The 24,375-nt window shown below is 45.7% G+C and overlaps 1 protein-coding gene across 1 annotated transcript; it reads right to left on the bottom strand.

Annotated features, from left to right (window-relative positions):
* Positions 1-3,460: 3,460 nt before the first annotated feature.
* RFX5 (regulatory factor X5) lies at positions 3,461-10,457 on the bottom strand. The gene is made up of 10 exons (XM_080915648.1): positions 10,402-10,457; positions 9,515-9,646; positions 9,277-9,310; positions 8,892-8,974; positions 8,413-8,532; positions 8,189-8,308; positions 7,996-8,077; positions 7,498-7,699; positions 6,834-6,937; positions 3,461-6,462 (listed from the first exon to the last, which is right to left on the bottom strand). The coding sequence occupies exons 2-10, from the start codon at positions 9,625-9,627 to the stop codon at positions 5,383-5,385; spliced, it is 1,938 nt and encodes a 645-aa protein (XP_080771774.1). The 5' UTR covers positions 9,628-9,646; positions 10,402-10,457; the 3' UTR covers positions 3,461-5,382.
* Positions 10,458-24,375: the final 13,918 nt, after the last annotated feature.

Raw genomic sequence — 24,375 nt, 5'->3', positions numbered from 1 at the left:
ACTTCCATGCCACAGACCCACAGCTTGCTTCTCCTGGAACGCAGTCCTCGCTTTCACCTCTTTACCTTAAAGACTTCATTAGCTCATGCTTGCTGGCTCTTTCTCTACTGCCTTCCCAGAGTACTCAGCCCCGCTGATGTCCCTGTGTCTACAGTTAGGAGCTTGGTTTCTGTTCCTGTAAGCCTCATTCTGTCCTTGCTTTGTGAGTTAGAATCATCCGACTGCTTCCTGCTTACCTCTTCTACTCACCTCTGACCCCTGTCTGGTCTATATGCTGTTCCTAGGGCTTCGGTGACTCTGTGCTTAGTACTTAGAAAACTGATACCCTGCTGCCAACATACTTACCTGTCGATTTTCCTGACTAGAATGTCTGAAGACAGATCCTAAGTGAACCAGCCTTGTAAGTGCCTAGCACTTCAAGAAACAAGGAGAAACACCAGAATCATATTCTTGGATGTAACTTCTGACAGCATAACTAAGATCCAGAGCATTCTCACCAAAAGACAGCTAGATTCTGGATCTGTAACAGCGATCACATAATTGTTAGCATGTTGCCGAGCTCATTAGAAAGTAAGGAAGACCATTCAAGAAGAAAATAGATGACATTATGCTGAAAGTACACAAAAGATGAGCAGCATGTAGGAGAGTTGTGTTCCCTGGGGATGACGCCCAGATCAGAATGGTGAAGTGAAAACTGCAGGTCTCCTGGAAGACTGGGAAGCCTGGTTAAACCTGGACTTCCCCTCCTTGAGCCCTGGGCCACCCATGTGGTGGGCACTTTGTACCACCAAGCTAGCCCACTAACTCTGGGCTCTCAGAAGGGCCAGCTTGTGTCTAGGCTGGATGTATGCGCTGGCTCCTAGCAGAAGCCAGTAGGGAAGCATCTCAAATTTAGGCCCTAAGGATTTTTGCAGACTGACCAAATATGCATTCAAAACTCCAAGGTACAAAGTATCTGAGTTACCACAAGACAGGAGGTATCATATAGACCATGGCAGATTTAGATACTGAAGTTAAGATGGAAAATATAAGAATTTCAAAGAATTGATACCAAAGACACTGTGTATTTATAGGTTTTTGAATGTGGAAAAGGTTGTGCTTTAAAAAATTATATTTCAAGGCTGGAGAGATGGTTCAGCAGTTAAGAGCACTGACTGCTCTTCCAGAGGTCCTGAGTTCAATTTCCAGCAACCACATTGTGTCTCACAACCATCTGTAATGGGGAACTGATGACCTCTTTTGGGGTGTCTGAAGACAACGGTGTACTCACATTCATGAAATAAATAAATCTTTTAAAAAGATTTAAAATAATTATATTTCAGGTTATTCCATCTCTTAAAACTTGTTTTAAATTTTGTGTTTCTGTTTCTGTGTGCACACACACACATGCAAATACATAAATAGACTAGAGGCACTGGATCCTCGAGCTAGAATTTAGGTAGTTGTGAGCCATTGATGGGGGTGCTGGGAACTGAATTTACTGCTGAACCATCTCTGTCCCTGTGCCCTCCCCCTAACATCACCCCCCAACCCTTGCTGTGTGTGTATTTGTGACAGGGTCTCACATAGCTCTGGCTGGTCTAAAATTCACTAAGTAGCTGAAGCTGGTCCATCCGATCATCCTGCTTTATCTCCCAAGGGTGGGTGGGATTACAGGCCGCACTCATACCTGGCTTGGTTTGGTTAGTTTTCTAAAATGGTCTCACATGTGCAGCTCAGGCTAGCCTGGAACTTACCACCTTGCAATCTTCCTGCCTCAGCTTCCCAAGTGCTAGACTTACAGGCATATAGGCCCCATAGCCTGCTTCAGAGACATATCATTAGGACGTTAATGATAAAGTTGAAAATCTGCATCAAAAAAGGATAAATGCACATTTCTGGGCATTTGGAAGTTTATAAAACTTTAAAAATAACTCATAAAGAGCTAGAGTTATAGCTAGTGGTAGATCATTCATTCACAAAGTCCCAGGTCTAATGTCAAGCTCAGCTCTCTACATATACATACACAAATTCAAAAAGGTAATTTGAATGTTTTAAAAATTAAAAAAATGAAAATAATGTATGGCATAGAAAACCTTATGGGTTATGGAAAAGCGGAGTGTCAAGACAGCTGGGTATATGACATAGACCTATAGTCCCAGCACTTTAGAAGCTGAGGCAGGAGGATTACAAGCTAGAGGCTGGTTAGTGGTACCTATACTTTCATCAGCCAGGACCCATGATGGAAGACTGCCTTGAGCCTCCTTAATAAACAAATGAAAACAACAAAGAAACCAAGTCAAATCCAAACAAAACAGCATCCTGAAGATGTAACCAGCTGTCTAAGTTATAAAAGGGACAGGCTGGACTAAAGAGATGGCTCAGTGGTTGAGACAACTGGCTGGCTTCCAGAAGACTCAGGTGTTCAAGTCCCAGCACCAACATGGCTGTTTACTACTGTTTGTAACTCCACTTCCAGGGCATCTGACACACTCACACCGATGCACATAAAACAAACTAAATGCACACATACATAAAGGGACAGTGTGTGTAGCTTAATTGGTAGTTTGCCTAGCATGCATGAATCCCTGGGATGCAGTCCCAGCACTGCATAAGTGGGGCATAGTGGGCATGTCATCCTAACACTTGGAAAGTAGAGGCAGGCAGATCAAAGAAGTTCTGAGTGACCTTCAGCTACCCAGTGACGTTGAGGCAGCCGGGGATAGAAAAAATAGAACTTATCTTTTTTTTAAAAAAAGGTACTAACTATATGGAACATAAATCAAACCTTACAAAAGTAGGAAACAATATGGCTACGTCATGATTTAGGAAATAAATGAGAGGCTCAGCCAAGCCCACAGTAGTAGTAGTCGTCCGCAGATCTTAACTATACTCTTTGGAACAGTTGACACAAGGGGGAAAGGATGTCACAGTAAGTAGCAGAAGTGAAGAGAAAGAGAAGACATGAACTTCCTGTTTGAAAGCGTGATGAGCTGAGGGGTGATGGCGCACGTAGGAGGCAGAGGCCAGGCTCCCACACAGGGAGTTCCAGACCAACCAGGGATATTCAGTGAGATTCTGTCTTTAAAAAAGTTAACAAAAAGACACGAAATGCACACTAAACAGGAAAAACAACTCAGGAGCCCAAATAGTATACATAATTATTAAATAACTTAAACCAGTAGTTAAAATTATACCTACAAAGAGCACACGGTGGTGCATACCTTTAATCTTAGCACTTGGGAGGCAGAGGCAGCCTGGTTTACACAGTGAGTTCCAAGACAGCAGAGCTACCTAGTAGACCTCGTCTTTAAATAAATAAATAAATAAATAAATAAATAAATAAATAAATATTTTTAAAAATATGTCCACAAAGAAACATAAGGCTCAGATGGCTTTATAAGTGAGTTTTTATCAAACATTCAAGAACAGTTCATTTCTATATGATGTAAACTCTTCCATAAAGTAAGACAGGAGGCAACAGTCCCCAGCTCAGAGGGCACACAGACCAAAAGGATCATCCAGGCCCATCTTAGAAACCTCTTTAGAAATCTTACTAAAAACAAAGGCACTCATATACAAGAATGTTCATAGCAGCATTGTGTATAAGAACAAAAGCCTGCAAACAGCCCAAATGTTATGCAGTAGGTGAGTGGCTAAGTAAGTTGTTTTGTCTGCTGATGAAGTATTATACAAATGAAAATGAACAAGTCATACCAATCACAACACAGAGGAGTCTTAGAAACAATGGTTAAGTGCAAAAAGGCAAACATCAAGGAACAGAGTACAACACTGCTGTAAAGCTAAAAGTACAAGCAATACAAAATAATACATTCTTAAAGAATATATACACACATGGCCAATATACATAAACAAGTGATTAATGAGCACAAGAGTAAAGACAGTGGTTACCTCGAGGAAGGGGCGGGGCAAGGGGGCAAAAACGTAATAGTATTTTTAATGTATAAATTGAATTATGGGTCATAGGTACTCATTGCATTTCATAATTTATAGTACATATTTCTTTATAGATATCAAATATTATAATTTAAAAAATCTGCTCTCATTGAAATAAAGGGACAAATGGATGATATCTCCCTGAAAGAAAATCTATTTCTTGGGAATAAAACCAAGATTCCCTGACAAGAAGCTATCCTGTGGGGAGGACAGAGTCCTCAGTTAATATGGACTGGTTTTCTGCTGTTCCCGAGGATACATCTGGAGTGTCTGCATCCTTCCTGCTGGTGCTCCCTGACTTGTAGCATCAGTACCACCTGTTAGTCCAGCCTAACCCCACAGTCCTGGCTAGGTCCTGACACATGTATGACAAGAGCATGACATCTGGTGGCTACAGAATGAATATAATGAAATGACTCTGGGGGTGGGGCGTTCATGTCCTCTGAGAAGGTGGCACTAGATTGGGAGGTAGGAAACAGGGCTTTGGAGAAAATAAGATTCAGACCCTAAAAGGAGCTTGTTCTAGGAGACAGAGGTGAGAAAGGTGTCCTGTAAGAATTACGAGACTAAAGAGAATGGCTTCCTTCTCTGTCCTTCCTAGACTACAGTGAGATAAGAAGTTACCGCTGGGGGAGATGAAAGGTTCAGGGGAAAGGCAGCAGTCCAGCTGACCCCAGCCTAGCAAGCTAAAACACACCTATAGTCGAGTAGTCGTTGGAGTCGTTAGCTGTTCCCTAGCAACTCTTCCATCCTCCACCCAAGTCTCCATCTTGGGAACCTGGGATTGAGAAGGCTGACTGCACCCTTTCCCAAAGGTGGTCCATGTGTATAGACACATTCACGTAAACATTTTCCTGGCCACACCAGTTGGTCAAGGGTGGACCTGACCTAGGCTGGTTAATCATGTTAAGTCTTTGGGCTTTTGCTAGGATTCCTGGCACAATGATACCCTTTCTTTCTGCCGAGATATAATGGTCAAACAGAAGCCTAGGAGTGTTGGCAGCTGTGAAGTCCAAACTAAGGATGATTTTACATTATGTGAAGCAGAAGAACATAGTGTGCAATCAGATCAAGCCTCACCTGGAGTCAGGACTGCCTCTTGACTCTGCAACTTCATCAGCTGATAAATTGCTTTTATCTTTAGTGAGTTTTGAGCTAAGTTCCCTATGATTAGAAGCCAAAATATCCCTAACCTACATTCATACTTACCCTATCCCCCAGGAGAGCACAGGGATATAGGTGGGAAGTCATTACAGATTTACTGTTTGTATTAAAGCCACAGTACTGAGCTAGAGGCCTGAAGCAGCTGCGAGGCAAGATGCAAGCCAGGCCAATGGGCTCCCTGGGGGAGACTAGCTGGATGAGAGGGAGGCGCAGTGAAGGCTCTACCAGGCAGGCAGGCAGAGCTCACATAACACAGCCACTCTTCCCCCACAGACCTGTCTATCATGGGGGTGTTGCTTTGGGGTCTTTATGCTCATGGGTTGGGGAACTTTGAAGCACACGGCCTTTGGACCCTTTGTTGCCCTGTGTTGCAGCATCAGCCTCTCCCTTTACCTCCTTCTGAATTCTGCCTTTGATAACACTCACTTTTGAGGTGACAGGGAGAATTTTATTGTCTGCTTCTTTGGCTTCCTGGGAAATCAAGCTCCTTTCCCCTTTGGAAACAGTACCATCTTTCTGACCTTGAGCAAGCACTGTTTCCCGATCAGCTTCACCCACTGGCCCTGGTCTTTCTGGTCTCACAACTAAGTTGATTTCTCTTTTTGAGACCCATGTCTCCCAGAGTGACCTTGGGGATCGGGGAGAGTTCACAGCAGCTGCAGACTTCTCAGGAGTAGTGTTTCTCTCCCCATTCCCCACTGGCTTTTTTCGAGGGCGTCCCCGCTTCCTTTTCGCTTCACTTACTGTATCCTCTGTTCCGTGCTTCATTTCTTTAACGGGTGGGTCCTGCCCGCTGGCCTCACTCAGAGGCACTTCAGCTGTCCTTTTGATACCCTTGTCATGGGGTCTTGGGTCACCACTTATGCAGACCTCCCTGTTCTCTGTACCTCGAGGCAGAATGGGTGCTCTGGGTGGAACTCGCCCGGGCCCAAGCCCGACCCCAGCCCCAAGCCCAGGCCCAGTCCCAGGCCCAGTCCCAGGCCCAGGTCCAGGTCCAGGCCCAGGCCCAGCCCTAGGCCCAGCCCCAAGTCCAGGTCCTGGCCCAAACCTAGGCCCAAGGCCAGGCCCAGGCCCAGCACCTGACAAAGTAGGAACATGTGGTAAGATCATGTTAATGATGGGCACAGCTGTCTGGGGTCCTCCAACCCTAGTGGGCAGAGGCAGTGTCGCTACTTTCAGAGTGCCTGAGATGGGTGTGATTAGTGATCGTGGTGCTCTAGGAAGGAGCACGGGCAGTCGAGCCACAAGGGCATTAACCTGTGGCTTACTGGCTGCTGGAACTGAGCTGTCAATCACACTCTTCTTCCGTTCTGCACGCCCTGGAGGGTCAGTCCCAGCTCGGACTTCTAGCTCTTTAGGAGGCTAGAAGGCAAACAGAGCCACAGTAAGGTAAAAAGACTGTAAACTCAGAGGCTGGAGAGATGGCTCAGGGGTCAGGAGAATTTGTTGTTTCCGAAGAGGATCCCAGCACCCACATGACAGGTGGCTCACAGTAGTAACTCTAGTTACAGGAGATCTGAAGTCCTCTCCTCCCCTTGAACACCAGGCACACATGGTACACATACATGCATACAGGCAAAGCATTCATCCACACAAAATAAACCTAAAAATAACTCATAAAACAAAAAGACTGAGCACTGGAAGAAAAGAAGTGAAGACATAGGGTCACTGCCAGAAGGGTCCATGAAGACTTCAAGCCCTCAGCATAAAGCCAGAGGCATCAGCTGCCTTACCTGGGCAGGTCTCTCTGGTTTCTTAGGGCCTCCGCCTTCCAGATTCTCTGCACCATTCTTGGACTTACATGATGACCGTTCTCGAGGGGCTCTTTCATCCTCTTCTGCAGAGGGACCAGAAATGATAGTACACTAAGGGTGAGGAGGGAACCAGGGAACGGAAAGTGAAGTGAGTGTGACTGTCTAACTGCCGGGGTCAGACTGGGGCGGGGGGGGGGGCTCCACCAGGGGCTGGGCTGGGTTCAGCTGGTCACGTGCCTGCCATGTAAGCAGGACTTGAGTTCATCTCCAGTACCTATGTAAACAGACATGGTGGCTTGCTTGTCCATACTTGTAGTACTGGGGAGGTGACAACAGGGAAATAAATCCCTGGTGAACTGGCCTGCCATTCTAGTCTCAGGTCCCAGTGAGGATCCTGAGCAGTGACAGTAGTGGATGGCCTCTGGCCTGCACGGCAGGGAGAGAGGGCAATCCAAGGTGTGCCTGCCCTTGCATTCTGGAAAGCCTGGAGAGCAGAGAGGGAATCAGTGTGTGGTGTGGGGGGCTCAGGAGGGAGGAGTTGTAATCCATCCTGAGTGACGTAGTGAGACTGTGCACCCCTCCAAAAATAAAAATAAAAACTGGAAATGGCGGAAGATTACTGACACAAGGGTGGAGCACCCACCAGCAAGTCCCCCTTCCTTAAGCACGAGAGCATGTGCCGATCGTGCAGAGATGAGGTGCTGCTGCAGGAGGTACCGCGCAACCTGAACGATGGAGCTGAAGGACCGCTTCAGGATCCGCTCTGCCCAGTCACACGTCAGGGCGCAGGCTGCCTCTAACAGTTCGTCCCGAGGTGCTGGGCTTACTTCTGGGCCCATTTCTGGCTGAAGTGGAAAGACGTGCAGACGTGCTGAATCAGATCATGAACTAAAGAACCTACCTCCGGACTTTACTACTGACTAAAGCAGAGACCAGACCAAGGACAGGAGTAGCCCACAGTTCTACCCGTTTAAGACCCAGAAACTCAAATTCTCCTCCTCCCATGCTTCCCCCACAGGGAAGGCAGAAGGTCCCTCAGAAGCAGTGTTTGAAAGACTGGGCTTCCCAGCCATTAAACAAGTCCTAAAGGCACTGCCTTTTACCTGGGATAGGAAATTAGCACTGGAAGGTCGTTACTTACACTTTCAGATCCCTTCAGGTCAAGTCCAGGCAATGGTGGCATAGATACCAAGGTCTTCCTTCGTATGCCACTGTAGCAATATCTGATCTAAGTTAAGGAGCAGCCAAAATTTAAGCCTCCTAGGCAAGTCAGGCTGTTTCTATATGGTACCTTTCCTCCCCAGGTCCAGTCCTAATCTCTCAGTCAAGGATACTTGGACTGGCCCCGACCACCAAGTCTTCGGGCCTTGATATCAGGGAAGATCTCTCTGATGATTTTACCAAAGTTGGCTGTGCTCAGTGGGCGGCAACAGTCAAGGCTCTCGCAGTACTTTCTGAGTGGGCAGAAGGGACAGTGATAAGAGTGACAAGATATTCAGAGAAGGCTACTGGTGGCCTCAGGGTCACAGTCTAGCAAGGCACCGCCTTCTTCACACACCGATAGGCATCGTAGACGCTCTGTTTCGGGAGGCAGGTATCCATGTGCTCTTCCAGGTGGTTGCGGATCCACCTATAGGCATGCATGTACTCCTCATTGCTGAGGATGCTTGGCTCTGAGCTGGAAGACAAGAAAAAGGGCAAGCATTGCTTGGACGGTGCCAGACCCAAATCAGTTTGTCCCAGATATGAGCCATGTATCGCCTACTTCTTCTTGTTGAACTTCTAAAAAAGATTATTATTTGTGTCTGAGTCTTTTGTGAGCATGTGAATAACCTGTGCACCTGGAGTCGATGGAGGTGGTGGGTGTCAGATCTCCTCAAACCGGAGTTATAGATGGTTGTGAGCCACCATGTGGGTGTTGGGAACTCAACCTGGGTGCTTACCCTGAGCCATCCTCTCCAGCCTCCCCATCTCCTACTTTGACAGTGAGACTCAAAATCAGGACCCGTGACATATAAAACACTACCACCAAAGTACCTCTTATCTCCAGTGCCGGGCCCTGAAGGGAGCTGAAGGTACAGATAGAGCTTGTCATTGTCGGAGAACTTCTGTACTTCTTGCTGAGGCACAAGGGGACAGAGGTAGGAGACATGAAGCCACGGACCCAGTGCATGATCTTCCGATCCTGACACGACAGCTGACTCCACGTCAGGTTGTCAGAGTGAAAAGGGGCCTAAGAAATGACTCAAGATTGGGTGCTCACTGTACCGCCAACCTGATGGGTTTGCCATAGAGAGGGTGGGAGAATGGGGAGGGAACTGGGTCTGACTTCCTCTCCCCCATGACCCTTTTTTCTCTCGAATCAACATCACCCTTATCCCTCAGCAATGCCACCTCTACTGTCCCTTCCCAACATGCTTACCAGAATCCCCTCTACTTTGTTCTGCACGGCCTTGCTGTGGAGAAGAAGAGAAAGCAGGAGGTCACAAGGTTTCCCCATCCCCTTGTCTGACTGCTAGAGACAGAAAAAGGACCAAACAGCTACCAACCACCAAAGACCTCAGCCAGCTCTGAAACACTTGCCTGAGGGAAGAGTGAAGGGTAACAAGGATCTACAGCTGCGTCTGGAACAGGGTTTGGAGACAGAGACAATTACTTACGAAATGGTACCTCGGAGCCTTTGGAGAAGGGTGGTGGGTTCTGCAGCCTCAGTACCGCTTTGGGGCCTTGCCCCAGTCTTGGGGCTCTTAGCATCAGGTTTATCTTCTGCCATCCCAGCATGAGGACTATAGCTGAGAGAAGGATATGAGGATTTAACTCCCACCAAGCTTCCTTTCTCCCAGAGACCCCGAGGCAGTCCTGCTGTCTCTACCCAGAAATACAAACAGAAGCAACGCTTCCCCTGGTGCCTTTCCTCACCACTTGCCTTCTCTAAAATTAGAATTATTCCGTTACTTTATCAGGCCCTTGTATACCCAAAGAGATCTCTGACATCTCCATTCAATAAGTCCCACCTTTTGAAGTCTCCCAAATCTGGAAAACTGGGGTGGGGGTGGAGAAATCCATGTTAAAGGAAATCTTACAATCTCTCCCGGTGCTGCAACACCGCCCCTCCACCCCCACCCCTACCCTCCCAAAAAAACCCAACCACCTATAACGACAAGCCAAAGTTCTCCGATCCTCTAATAGACTCCTCCCATTGATTTTGCCTGGAAGGTCGGAAGGGATACAAACATACTCGGCCTCTCCAGGTTTGAAAAAAACTGGGCCCAAGTTCTCATTACTGAGTCTCGCCACGGCTTCCCCCGCTGCCCCCCTCGCCGTGGCGCGGACCCTACGTCATCCCACGACATCCCACCCCGAGGCGTCCCCACTCCCCTCGGGCCCCTCCAGCCCATCCCCAGGTGCTGGCCCGCGGGGGCTTGGTCTCCGAACTCCGGGGACTGGGCGCAGGAAACCCTGCGGGGAACAGGGTCCTAGATTCGGGCACGTGCGCAGGGGTACGGAGCTGGTCCTGCTGGCTCCCAATTCCTATTGCCCCTCCTACCTCGGAACCGTCGCCTTTCAGCACAGACATTAGGTAGGTGAGAGAGAAAGAGAAACTACCCGGTGGCTACCTCAGCTCCAGCCCAGCCCCACGGTGCCGGGCCGGCGGGCTCGTGCGTTGCTTTTATTTTTCCTTTTTCTGAATGGTTGTGCCAGCTGCGATCTGCCTGGATACACGCACGGCCTGCTCTATGATTGGCCCTTGCTGCCTCCAAGACGAAGGCAGTGAAAGTCTGCCTGGTAACAGAATCTGATTGGTGGAGAGGGGAGGGAAAATCCAAAGTTAGTCTTATTTGAGTCAAGAGGGGGAAGTCCAGGTTAGGTTTCGGTTAAAACTGGGGTCGGTTAGGTCTGCGGGTCCAGAGCGGGTTCTGTTCTTAAAGGGACCGCAGGATGGAAGCCAGAGCGCTCGACGGCCTCTGGAGCATCTGGTCTTCTGCCCTCTGACGCTGTTCGTTGTAAGATCAGCGAGAAGACCGATAAGGGACTGACCAGGGGCTTTACTCGGGGAAAAGACCTACGTAGATTCCCTCTAGGGTCCAAGAACCACAGTTGACAAAAAAAAAAAAAAAAAAAAAAAAAAACAACTCCATTATTGGGAGCTCGATAAGGACAAGAATCTATAAAAACAAATTACTTTGCTCGTGAGAACCAAATTTCTTAGGTTTCAGGAACTCTCGTTCTTTAACCAAAATTGGGGAGCTTTACAAATGGAATGGCCATAGCTACCATGTTTGGTTTTTGCCTTTGGTTGTCAGAACTGTCCGAAAAAAATCAGTGGGTGATATTTTAAAATTTTTGCCAGAAAAAATAAAAAAGATGTCTAGTGATGGCAATTCGTTATAAAGTCCTGTCATTTTTCTTTCTTTCTTTCTTTCTTTCTTTCTTTCTTTTTTTTAAAAATAAAACAAGTTGAACCATTCCATCCTTGCCTCTTTGCTCATTGCTTACCAATCCCCTGTGGCCAACGACCTCTAGAATTGCAGGCTTCCCTTTATTCCACAAAGAATCTTCAAATCCTTAGCAGCTGAACAACATTAAGAGAAAAGTGTTTTTTTTTCTCTGTTGTTGGCCATGGTGTCACCATTTTATAACGTGCCTCCATTTTAGTTAAGCCATGACAACTCCCCCAGAACCAAAGTTAATGCCAACTCATTTTCCAGATTCTTGCCTCCTCACCCCACCAGCCCAGTAACCCACAAGAGATGTTTATTGGTTGCCTGGCCCACCCACTACATGCCTTATCTCCCTAGCTACCCATAGCAACGGCTGACCATTGGCCACAAAAGGAAATTGTAAGGTCGGTCCTTCCACTTGAGACAATTGGCCCCACCCCCACTGCAGGTATGTTCCAGAATAAAGCCTGTCTGTTGGGCCAGTAGTCTTCTCTGTCTTTTCTCCTTGCTCACGTTCACCTGTTCGTGTTTCTGTTTCCTGTGTGTATTTCACCTCCTTCCTAGAGGGCAAAACTGCTTGGTGAACATTGGAATTTTGGTTAAGTAGAGAAAGAAGAAATTTAGTACTGTGGCAACTTTTCCCTTCAGGTGCTTAACCCTCTTTGTTAAGATCTGTTGAAATCGTGATGAAAAACGCACGTGCAAGGTTTTGCACCTCTCTCAAGTGTTCCTGGTTCCCAGGTCAACAGTCTCATCACAGCAGAGATGTGGCACCCCAAGTCATACAGAGTTCCAGTCCTGACTGGAGTGCTTTTGTAAAGGAGGAGAAAATGTGGAGGTGCTTGTGATTTCATCCGCACAGCCCTTCTGAGACCCCCATTTCCCTACTGTGGGAAGTGAAAATGAATATTTGCTTTGGAAGAGTTAATGAGACCAAATAAGTTCTGTCTTTAAAGGAATTGATGGGTGGCTGGAGAGATGGCTCAGTGGTTAAGAGCACTGACTGCTCTTCTAGAGGTCCTAAATTCAAATCCCAGCAACCACATGGTGGCTCACAACCATCTATAATGAGATCTGATGCCCTCTTCTGTTGTGTCTGAAGACAGTTAAAGTGTACTTAATATATGATAAATAAATAACTCTTTAAAAAAGAATAATTACTTTAAAAAAAAAGGAATTGGTAAAGATGTCATTGGACAGACCCCCAGTCAGTATTTTCCTAAGACTGAGGTAGGGCTCTGTGAGGATGTTCTGTTAAGCAAGCACATGAAAGGACTCGGGATGAAGGAGTCTTTGCTAACAACACACATGTATTGGTTCGCCTTACATTCTGTATTCGTGCTCTATTTGTCATTTGTTGGGAGTCCCAGGACTCAGGCTGGTTGGATGCACGTGCTGGGGCAAGGCACATGGAGGACACACCATGTTTGGAGGTATAAATAGGAGTCCATGAAGTGACAGAGACAGAGCTTGGCTTGTGGTACAGCTAGATGTGCAAAGCTTGTGGGCCTCGTATCATCAATGATCTTCACTTCCCTGAGAGAGGCACAGCCAAGAATTTCTCCTGGTGTTCCTCCTGGTCCCTCCTGCTGACTCAGGCTGAGGTTGAGACCTGGCTGTCTCTGCTAGGTTGAGTCACCCGACTCTCCTGAACTGAACTGCTGATATACCCATGAAGTGTTTGCAAGTGGACCAAGCTGCTGCCGCCTGCTGACCTGTGAACTAAACTGCTGATTTCCAGATGACGCAGACGGGAGTTGCTCCAGAGAACCTTCCTAAACAGGTCCACTCCCCCACCCCCATCCTTTCTTTTCCACTACCTCTGGTGGATGAGGGGCTAAAAGGGAGGTTAAAGTATTTAAAAACCGTCATTAAAAATAGGATTTGAAAAAAATTAAGTTACAGGAGTTTCAGTGATGGATAGTTGCCTAGAAGTGAAAGATGACATAAATGCTTTTCCTTTCTAGGGTGGCTTAGGTCACTGCAACAGGAAGCAAGCTAGAACATGTGACCATTTTCTTGAGACTCTGGGTGCATTTTAAACACCACTGCTAGTATCTGTTGGTCCTGCAGAAACCAAGGATCATGGGATTTGGGGAGCGGGGAGGATATGCTGGGAAGGCTTTATAGTAATGTATCAAATGTGTTCATTTAGTGTTTGCAACTCACTTCAGTGGAGGCCACATTTACTAAGCTTAGTGAATACATTTTGAGACATTTAGTCCAGAGATTAGATAGAAAGTTAGGGCAATTGGCCTAAGGGCCTAAATTCAAGCGAATTTTGGTGACACAGTTTTTACAGCTGTGAGTCCTGTTTCTCTTTTTCCTTTCTTTTTAAATACATGGTTCACTCCAGTCAAGTTTGATTTCATCGTCAGTCGTCACCATGTACCCCAGGTTCATCTTGAACAGTGTTGTTCTCCCCGGACTGCTTTCTGTCTGTAGTTGTCTGTATTTCCATCTGATTTCTTGTGTTTTTTTTTTTTTTTCTAATCGTGAACTATGACATGGGACTTTTGATAGGTATTACATCCATTCTGTATATTAGTTTTGCAATATAGATATTTTCGTATATTAATTCTGTCTGTTCAGGACTAGGAAATATTTCCCTGTTATTTAATTAAATCTGTGATTACCACTTTCAGTCTCTTGAAATGTTCATTGTAGAGGTCTTTCACTCTTGAGTTAAATATATTCCTAGATACTTAATTTCGGGGTGGAGTTACTTTGAATGGGATATTTTTCCTAATTTCTTTCTTCAACAGTAGACTGTTAGTACGAACCAGTGCTACTCCGTGAGACAAATGAAAATGAAAGTGAATCTTATCAGAATCGCAGGGATACAGTCCTAAGAGAAAAGTTTATAGCAATAAGTCTTCAAATTAAAAAAAAAAAAAATCTGAAAGATTTTGCTGGGCATGGTGGTATACACCTCTAACCCCAGCATTAGGGCAGCAGAGGCAGGCATATTTCTGAGTTTGAGGCCAGCCTGCTCTATGAAACAAGCTGAAGAATAGCCAGGGCTACATAGAGAAACATTAAAAAAAAAAATCTAATGATGCACCCTCAAGGCTTTCAGAAAACAAGCAGAGAACCCTAAACAGAGTAGACAGAAAGAAATAATAGTGATCAGGGAAGAGAGTAATGAATTCGAGATTAAAAAGACAGTCAGTATACAAGGGGTTGGAGAGATGGATGCTCTTCTAGAAGTCCTGAGTTCTATTCCAAACAACCACATCACAAATAGCTTAGAACCATCTGTAATGGAATCTGATGCCCTCTTGTGGCCTACACGTGTACATGCAGATAGATCACTCATACATAAAATAAATCTTTTTTTTTTTAAAGACACTATACAAAATCAAAGAGTTTTTTTTTTAAGTTAGCAAGATAAACAACTTTTAGCTAATCTAACAAGAAGAAAAGACACAATAAAATTAAGAGTTCAAAGGGTGTCACTACAATGGACTCCAACGAGATTCCTAACATCCTTAGAAATTACTGCAAAAATTAAACTCTGAAAAGCTGCATAACCCAGAAGAAATAAAAAGTGTCCTCAACTCATATTATTGTCCATAAGATAGAAGGATAGAAGGGTAAAGCAGGGAAGTGATGGTGGATGCTGTTAGTCCAGCACTCAGGAGCCAAAAGCAAGCAGAACTCTGTGACCAGGTCCAGCCTGGTCTACAGAGTGAGTTCTAGGATAGCCAGGACTCCATAAAGGGAGCCCTATCAAAAAAAAAAAAAAACAAAAAAACAAAAAAAAAAAAAACAAAAACAAAAACAAAAATACAAAGTGAAGAGACATTAATAACTTCATTCTGTGAATTCAGTGTGGGCTTGTTACCAAAACCAGAGAAAGACTGCAAAATGTAGACTTCAAAGCATCGCAAATTCCTGCTCCTATCCCTGTCTTTCTCCAGAGCTGGTTGAAATCCAGAGGTGTCATCAACCTTACCAGTTCTTCTAGCAAGGATGTGTTAGGCCGTATTGTGTACTTCCTATTGCATCTAGATGTTGAGATGCATATATGTCCTGGTTATCCTCTTATTAATCAAAAATGTTATTCTTCTATTTGGAGATAAGAGTCTTATGCAGCCCAAGTCAATCTAGATCTATGCTTTCTCCTGATCTGACTGTACATCACCCACGTGGAAGGATTACAGTCATGTACCACCATGAATGGCACAGATACTGGTCCTTCAGTCTTTCTCCTTCTCTCTCTTTAAACACAGTGTGTATACTGACAAGTTTTGAGATCTCTGGAATGTTGGTTTCTTTAAAAACATAGAAACATTATAAGAATGTGTTTTGTTGGAAAGGATCTTTACCAATCCTACATCTGATAGAGGACTAGTAGCCAATATATACAAGGAACTCAAGAAGTTAGACTCTAAAGAATCAAATAACCCTATTAAAAATGGGGTACAGAGCTAAACAAAGAATTCTCAACTGAGGAATATCGAATGGCTGAGAAACACCTAAAGAAATGCTCAACACCCCTAGTCATCAGGGAAATGCAAATCAAAACAACCCTGAGATTCTACCTCACACCAGTTAGAATGGCAAAGATTAAAAACAAACAAACAAACAAACCTCAGGTGACAGCAGATGTCACAATTGCAAATGTGAGAAGAGGCCAAGGCCTCTTGGTGTGGGGAGAGTGATCAGGAGGGAGTGCACCTTTGTGAAGGCAAATGGAGGGGGAAAGGGGAGGAGAGCAGGGAGGGAGACAAAGGGATAACATCTCAAGTGTAAATACAGAGTATCTAATAAAAAATGTGTTTTGTTTTAAATACCAGGTGTGGGGACATAGGGCTGCTTCTGACAGAAGTAGCTGACTATGATTTGCCTCCTGCTCTAGCAGAGGTGTGGTTTTCCCAACTTCAGATAGTTTTTGCAATTGTGTGACAGTTGGGATTCTGGGAAGTTTTCAAAGGGCATATTAATTCTAGAGCCCAGGGAGGTGGGATTGGTGTAGTTTTTTTTTTGTTTTTGTTTTTTTTTTTTTTTTTTTTTGTTTTTTTGTTTGTTTTTTTTGTGGTCAAAGGAGAAAGGAAAGAAATGAATTTAGATTCAGGGATCCCATTACAGATGGTTGTGAGCCACCATGCGGTTGCTGGGAATTGAACTCAGGACCTCTGGAAGAGCAGTCAGTGCTCTCAACCTGAGCCATCTCTCCAGTCCTGGGATAGTTTCTTGATTTGATGACTGATATAAGAGTACCTAGCCCTCTGTGGGTGGTGCCACTCCCCTAAGAAGGTAGCCTTGGGTTTTTATAAGAAGTAGGCTGAGCAAGCCATGGAGAGCAAGCCAGTAAGCAACTCTTCTCAATGGTTCCTAACTCTTACCCTACTTGGGTTTCTGTCCTGACTTCCCTGTGACCTGGCATGTAAACCCTTTCCCCACCTAAGCTGCTTTCAGTAATGGCATCCGCCACAGTAATAGAAAGCAAACTAGGATGCGTGCACACAGACACACACTCACAGTGTGGTGGGGGCAGGTAATAAGGCTATGGGTTGTTTTAGAATTAATTCCCTTGAAAGTCCTGCTTATCAATAGTTCGTTTCTTTTTACTGTGAGTAGGTATTCCATGGTCTGAGCTTAGCCATTTCCTTGCTCTTGGTGAATCTGATGGAGGACAATTAGGTTCTCAGTGGCTCTCCTGAAATAAATGTACAAAGAGCAGCTGCTCATATAAAAAAAATTACACTTAGTCTTATAAAGATCAGTCAAACCATTTGTAAAAATGGTAGTTCTTGGGGATGGAGAGATGGCTCCGTAGTTAAAGTGATCATTACACAAGCAAGAAGACCTGAGTTCAGATCCCAGCACCCACATAGTTACCAGGTGGGCATGAGAATCCACCTGTAATTCCAGCCATGAAGTGGAGATGGGCTTCCCGGAGTAAACTCCATAGCAAGGTTAGCTGAGTCAGTAAGCTCTGTGTTGGATCTCGAGATCCTGTGACATCATCCCTGGACCTCCCTGGAACTAGATATGTAGACCAGGCTGTTCGCAAACTCACTGAGACCTGCCTACCTCTACCTTCCAAGGGCTGAGATAAAGGCATAAAAAGCACCTGGATGGGAAACATATACTGGATTTGGAATCTAGGGCCTTCGTGTACATGGAGCAGACACTCCACCACAATCAGCTTAAAAAATGTGGGAAAAATGTTCCCTTTTACATCCTAGACAGCCATGAATGATCTAGTTTCTTTATAATCTTACCCAGTTTATTCTCTCCTCCTCCTCCCCTCCTTTTCTCCTTCCCTTCCTCTTCCCCCTCTTCCTCCCTCTGCCTCCTCTTCCTCCCTCCTCCTCCTCCTCTTCCTCCTTCCTCCTCCTCTTCCTCCCTCCTCCTCCTCCTCTTCCTCCTTCCTCCTCCTCTTCCTCCCTCCTCCTCCTTCTCCTCTTCCTCCCTCCTCCTCCTCCTCTTCTTCCCTCTTCCTTCCCCCTCCTCCTCCTCCTCTTTCTCTCTCCTCCTTCCTCCTCCTCCTCCCTCCTTCTCCCCCTCTTCCTCAGCATCACATTGGTGCTGGAAACTGAAGCCGTCTTATAGTCTTATATGCACTCCATCACTGAGCTATTGTCATGGAATTTGAGACCACTGGGAAAAGACCACCAGGCTCAATTCAGATTATAATTTGCCAGATTTATTAAAGCTGTAGCAGGGTTGCAGTCTGCAGTCCAGTTCAGAGACATGCTGCCCAGAGCAGGGCAAGGAGAAAACCTTTTTAAAGGAGAAACCCACAATTACTTCATATCTGAAGAATGACAGTTATGTGAGGAACTGCCTTACTCTCCCCCGCACAGAGAGATAAGTGAGTTTACAGAAGACAGAGCAAGCAGTTAATCATTTTACAACAGTTACGCAATTCAGAGGAGGGAGCAAGGGTTCAGGGAGTTTAGAATGTGTGCCTAGCACAAAATGGAGCTTTCCTTAGCCATCACGATATACCTTTAATTTTTTTAATTAATTTTTATTTCATGTTCATTGGTGTCTTGCCTGCATGTGTGTCTATGTGAGGCACTGGATTTCCCGACACAGGAGTTACAGACAGTTGTGAGCTGCCATGTGGGTGCTGGGAGTTGAACCCAGGTTCTTTGGAAAAGCAGCCAGTGTTCTTAACCACTGGGCCACCTCTCTAGCCCCTAATTTTATTATTCTTTTTAATTAAGTCATTCTAATAAGCGTGCAGTGATAGCACATTGTGAGGTGTGTATTATTATTATTATTATTATTATTATTATTATTATTATTATTATTATTATCAGCAGCAGCAGCAGTATTTGGTCTAGGCTACCTGCATCAGCTGCCCAAGTGCTGGGAATAATAGGTGTGTGCCATGAACCCCAGCATGATTTTCTACAGCTGAATTGTAAATTTTCAGTTTTCTATGCATTTTATTTAGATGCGTGTCTTTCTTCAAATATTCCATAGATACTTGAAATATAACCCCAGCTGTCTTAGGTAGTTTCCTTCCTTGCTGCTGGGACAGGTGCTCAAGGTTTGCCCTGTTGAATGGGACATGCACAGTATAATGAGTTGCTTTAATTGTGGGTGGCATAACTGGATTAAGACACCCCTGGCCCATCAGCTATGCCCTCTTAGGGTGTGTCCGTGTAGAAGCTTCTAGACTGGAGGATGTCTACTGCATTACCTCATCTAGTGGGCAGAATAAAAAGGGAAAGTGAAGCCATCTGAGCACTGCCTTTGCCCTTTCTCTGTTTCCAAATCTTCGGAGATAGGAGAGGCCAGCCTCCTGCCCCAGTCTTCCCCACCAATAATGGCTGCGTGCACTGATCCACAGGGCAAAACAAACCAGTCTGGAGCTGCTTCCTATCAGGTATCTCATTATAGCAACAGGAAAAGTAACTAACACAGAAACCTGTGCTGGGAGTGGGGTCTCTACTGTGCTTCCTGGCCTTGTGGTATGCAGGCGTGTATGGTGTATTTAGAACTGTCTTGTGGAGAAATGTACAAGAATTTGGAGCTGTGAGCTAGAGAAGCTTTGGAATGCTGAAAGCAGGGGCCAGTGGTGTGTGTGTGCAGTGGTGTGTGTGCAGTGGTGTGTGTGCAGTGGTGTGTGCAGTGGTGTGTGTGTGTGCAGTGGTGTGTGTGTGTAGTGGTGTGTGTGCAGTGGTGTGTGCAGTGGTGTGTGTGCAGTGGTGTGTGCAGTGGTATGTGTGCAGTGGTGTGTGCAGTGGTATGTGTGCAGTGGTGTGTGTGCAGTGGTGTGTGCAGTGGTATGTGTGCAGTGGTGTGTGTGCAGTGGTGTGTGTGCAGTGGTGTGTGCAGTGGTGTGTGCAGTGGTGTGTGTGCAGTGGTGTGTGTGCAGTGGCTGAGCAGTAGACTGACATGCCAGTAGAAATGCAGGCAGTCAAGACTGTGCTATGAGATTTTGGAGGGGAACAAAGCATCTGGGAAGTAGGTTAGAGGCCGTTCATATTCTCTGGGAAGTAGGTTAGAGGCCATTCATATTCTCTGGGAAGTAGGTTAGAGGCCGTTCATATTCTCTGGCATAGGTTCTGGCTGTGTTCAGCCCATGTCCCAAAAATCTGAGGCTGGATTCAAAAGCAATAGACTGAAATGTTTGATGGAGGAAATTTCAAAACAGCATGCGATTGGTCTGCAGCAAGGCTTAGCCGTATGTATGCAGGGGAACAAGGAGAGCACAGCCGAAAGATGTGGAAAATGTCCACACACAGCTTGGTGGGGAAAGAAGCGTGGGCCTGTGTAAAGCTGAAGACAGAGGTTCTGGACAAAACGGGCACTTGCTAAGGAGATAAGTGTAATTAAAAAGAAACCCTGTCCTCTGTACTGGGATAATAGGAATGGAGCCTTAAAGGTAAGGAAGGCTCCACCCATGAAGGTTCTGGGGTATGAACATGCAAACCCACTTCAAAAGACAGTGCCTTAACTGACTGTGCCTACTCCAAACCAACTTCATAGTGAAACAACCTCCCAGGTTCTCCCACCCAGGCGACCAGAGGCCGGTGACACTGTGGTAAATACAGCCAGGGCACATCTTGAGCTGCCAGCGTCGCCGTCTGTAGACCTTGATGCCGCTGTCCGTGTGCTGATGTTCTTTCAAGCATGTAAAATGCAAGACTTGAGGGCTACCGAGGCTCCAACCCAGGTTCAGAAAGGTCGGGTCCAGCCATGTGTGGCAGGGTTAGGTGGATTCCCGGTAAGGAGGCCCTGAGAGGCCATCGCGTGAGGTGGTGAGCTGGTTCAGTGGCGGTGGCTCAGAGGGTAAAAGCAGCAAGCCGTCCTGATAAGTGGAGTTTGGTCTCCAGAAGCCCAGACAGAAGGAGAGCACTAACTCTTAAAAGTTGTCCTCTGACCTCCACACATGTATATGTCTACCCTCATATGCACACATAATATATAAAACAATAATTAAAAGAATTAAAATCATCTTGTTGAAGCCAATGGCAGTGACTGAGTTGTAATGGAGACTGTAGTGGTCTCACTAGGAACGAACCCCCCCTAGGGTCATAGATTTGAATGCTTGGTCATTATGGGGTGATGCTACTTGACAGGGATTAGAAGGTGTGGCCTTGTTGGAGAAAGTGTGTCACTGGGAGTGGTTTTTAGGGCTTCAAATCTCAAGCCAGGCCTAGTGTCTCTCTCTTCCTGCTGCTTTTGGGTTCTAAACTATCATGTCTGGTGCGCTCCCATGTTCTCCACCATGATGATAATGGAGTTAACCTCTGAACGGTAAGCCAGACCCAATTGAGTACTTTCTTTTATGAAGGTTGTTGTGGTCATGGTGTCTCTTCACAGCAACAGAGCCAACAGAACACTGACTAAGTCAGAAGTTGGTAGCCAGGAGCAGGGTATCGCTGTGACAGGCCTGACCATGCTGCTTATCGGCCGAAGATGGAATTTGGGACTTTTGATTATGAAAGTAGTTGAGTGCTTTAGTGGGGCTTAATGGGTACAGGTAGGAGTGTGGGAAGGATTAGGAGGCGTGGCCTTGTTGAAGGAGGCGTGGCCTTGTTGAAGGAGGCGTGGCCTTGTTGAAGGAGGCGTGGCCTTGTTGAAGGAGGCGTGTCACTGGGGATGGGCGGTGAGATTTCAAAAGCCTTTGCCATTACCAGTAGTTCTCCCTGCTTTATGCTTGTGGGTCAGATATGAGCTCTCAGCTACTGCTGCGGTGCCATGGCTGCCTGCCTGCTGCCACCCTGCCCTGAAGATCACGGCTCACCCTCTGTCACCGTAAGCCCCTGTGCACTCGTCTGTCAGGTGCATTGGTCATGCTGTTTTCACAGCAACGGGAATCTAAGGCTTTAAATTAGGATTATTTTTTTTAACAAGTTGGTTTCTCAGGGACTTAGGTTCCTGACAATGCTGAGACTCATAGAGCTCTCTGATCTCAGGTGGGACAAGATGGCACCAAGGTCACTTTTTCTTGCCCAGTTTTTTTCTAGGTGTTCCTAGAGCAACAGCATCACCTCTGGGTGTTGGAGATGCCTTCCATTTTCTTCCAGGGCTGAGAGGAGATCAAAGCAAGCACCAGATGAATTGTTTGGTGCTCATAGTTGCAATTTGTGGTAAGATACATAGACTTCCCTTCCTTGGGGTGAAACTGTGGAATTTCTTTCTCTCTCTTGGGGTGAAACCATGGAATTTCTTTTCTTTGCTATTTTGTGCTGGACTAGAGGGGTACTTTCTTCTTTTAACACCATGCTAATCTAACTCAAATGTTTGTCTGACTTTTCACATGGAAGTTTTTGAGATGTGTGGATTCTCCAGGGACTATACCCAGGTGGGAATAGACATGTTTCCTCATGGAACTGAGCTCACCATACTCCAAAGGTAACCTCATGGTGTGTTACCATCTTGACTGCTGACATCAACAAAATGGCAATGTCTCTGTGACTTTACTTCCATTTTGTTCATGCCATGTGGTTTCCTGAACCAAGATGACAGCACCACTAATTCTCTCCAAACTTTCTGGTACCACTGAGCCCTCAGAAGATCACCACACACCGTAGGATTCAGTCACACACCGAAATCCTCTTCTCTTTTTGGGTTTTCACCTTCCTTGATGCCTAATAGGATTATGGAAACAGGGGACCCAGAGGAGATCCCAACAATGGGCTCATAGCCTTGTAATAAGGTTGGTCCTTTGTCACACTAAGGAGGTAATACCTGACTTCCATGATTGTTTTAAAATTTTTATTTTATGTGTGTGTGGGGTTTTCCTGCATACATGTTAGTGTACCACATATAAGCAAGTGCCCTAGGAGGCCAGAAAAGGGCATTGAATCCCTTGGTATTATACATGGTCGCGAGCCATCATGTGGGTGCTGGGAATTCAACTTGAGTCCTCTAAAAAAGCAGCAAATGCTCTTAACCACTGAGTCACCACTGCAGCCACCCTCCTCCCCAATTTTGGACACTTTTTGTTTTGAGACAGGGTCTTACTGTGTAATTCTGGCTGGCCTGGAACTCACTGTATAGAGGCTACATAAAGAACCCATAAAGATTCACCTGCATTTGTCTCAGAATACTGTGATTAAAGGTGTGTGTAACCACATGTAGTTTGGTATATTGTTTTACATTAAATGACTACTGGTTTCTAGAGGGGACTATGCCAAGTGCTTCCAGCATTAGCCAATGGGAGCTAAAACTTTGAAATGACTAGACCTGGAAAGCCCATGTGAATGTATAGCAGCACAGGGTCTTGGGAGAGCACAGATTCCAATTAGGACTCAGAGGTTTGATTTTCAGGTGCTGGCCAAGCTGCTGCAACAGCTCGAGGCAGAAAGTTTGGCCCTTGGGCTGGAGATGCGGGCTCTGCTGGGCCTCAGTGCCTGCTCTTTCTGCCTGGTTTCCCCAAACCTGTTTTTCTCTGAAAGAATATCCCTTCCCTTCCTGAGACTCCTCTGTTCCATGCTTGTCCTCAGCCTTTCTTCTGGGTGGGTTTTCTTGCTTTTGCTTTTACTTTGCAGTTACAGTGACATAAAAAGGCTAAGAAAAAAACAGCCAGTGCCACCTGTTTCCAGGTTCTTTAAGATTATTGTGGTCTGTGTTCTGTGCTCTCCAGACTGGGTGCCAAATCAATAATAGTGACAATAATAATAAGGTAGAAAACTGTTCTTTGTTCAGACATGAAGAAGATGGAGAGGCCCCTCTGCTTAAAAAAAACCAAACCAAACCAAACCAAACCAAAAAAAAAAAAAACCCAATAACTATAGCACCACGGTTTTAACAATTTAGTATGTAAAAATAGCAGACCTGTTTTGACTGTATTCATGCACGTACACACACACACACTCACACACACACACACACACACACACACACACACTCACACTCTCACACTGACTCTCCTGCATCGTAGTTTGATGGGACTTATTTGAGTTCTGCTGGATCTTGTAGTATTGTTGCTGTTTCTCTTTTATCTGCTCCTTGGATCCATCCAAAACCAAAAGCATGGCTGTAGTAGACAATTCTGTACAACACACACACACACTGACACACACACACACATTTCTGCTTGTCTTGTATTTTCCATAAGATTTGCCTGGGAACTTATAGAGCCCCAAAGAATAACAGTAAGTGTACAGGTAATATTAATTAATATTAATTATTAATGTACTGCATTATTATATGTGTGTTGGACTCAACTCTAAGCCAGGCAACTGCTATCTTCATAACACCAGAGCTCTTCTGCTCAGGATCCTCACCTGGGGGCTGGAGAGATGGCTCAGAGGTTAAGATCATTACTGCTCTTCCAGAGGACCCAGGTTCAGTTCTCCGCACCCACATCAGGCTGCTCACCAACACTTGTGACCGCAGCTCCAGTGGGGTCTCTCACATCTCTGGTCTCTATAGGCCTCTTCCCTCACAGGCTCACACACACATGGTAAAGATAATAAAAATGGCCACAGCTGGACTTGTTCCTTCTTAGGTAGGGAGAGTCATTGGACCCTCACCTGAGTATCCAGCCTGTTGTATGCAGTTCTTCCCCAACTGCATGAAGTCTCAAGGTCTTAGACAAGAAGCTAAAATATATAGACTGGGAAGACTGGGATGGGGGAAGCCATTGTACATAGTGG

Source organism: Micromys minutus (assembly GCF_963924665.1).
Source record: "Micromys minutus genome assembly, chromosome: 4".
Classification (NCBI taxonomy): domain Eukaryota; kingdom Metazoa; phylum Chordata; class Mammalia; order Rodentia; family Muridae; genus Micromys; species Micromys minutus.
This window is presented reverse-complemented; position numbering and strand designations above follow the sequence as displayed.

What these genes read in the sequence shown, in the direction of transcription:
- RFX5 (XM_080915648.1), bottom strand. Translation starts at nt 9,627, where the DNA reads ATGGCAGAAGATAAACCTGATGCTAAGAGCCCCAAGACTGGGGCAAGG. An exon ending in AGGCTCCGAGGTACCATTTC is followed by an intron (nt 9,311 to 9,514) that starts GTAAGTAATTGT and finishes TCTTCTCCACAG; the next exon opens with CAAGGCCGTGCAGAACAAAG. An exon ending in CCCGGCACTGGAGATAAGAG is followed by an intron (nt 8,533 to 8,891) that starts GTACTTTGGTGG and finishes CTTGTCTTCCAG; the next exon opens with CTCAGAGCCAAGCATCCTCA.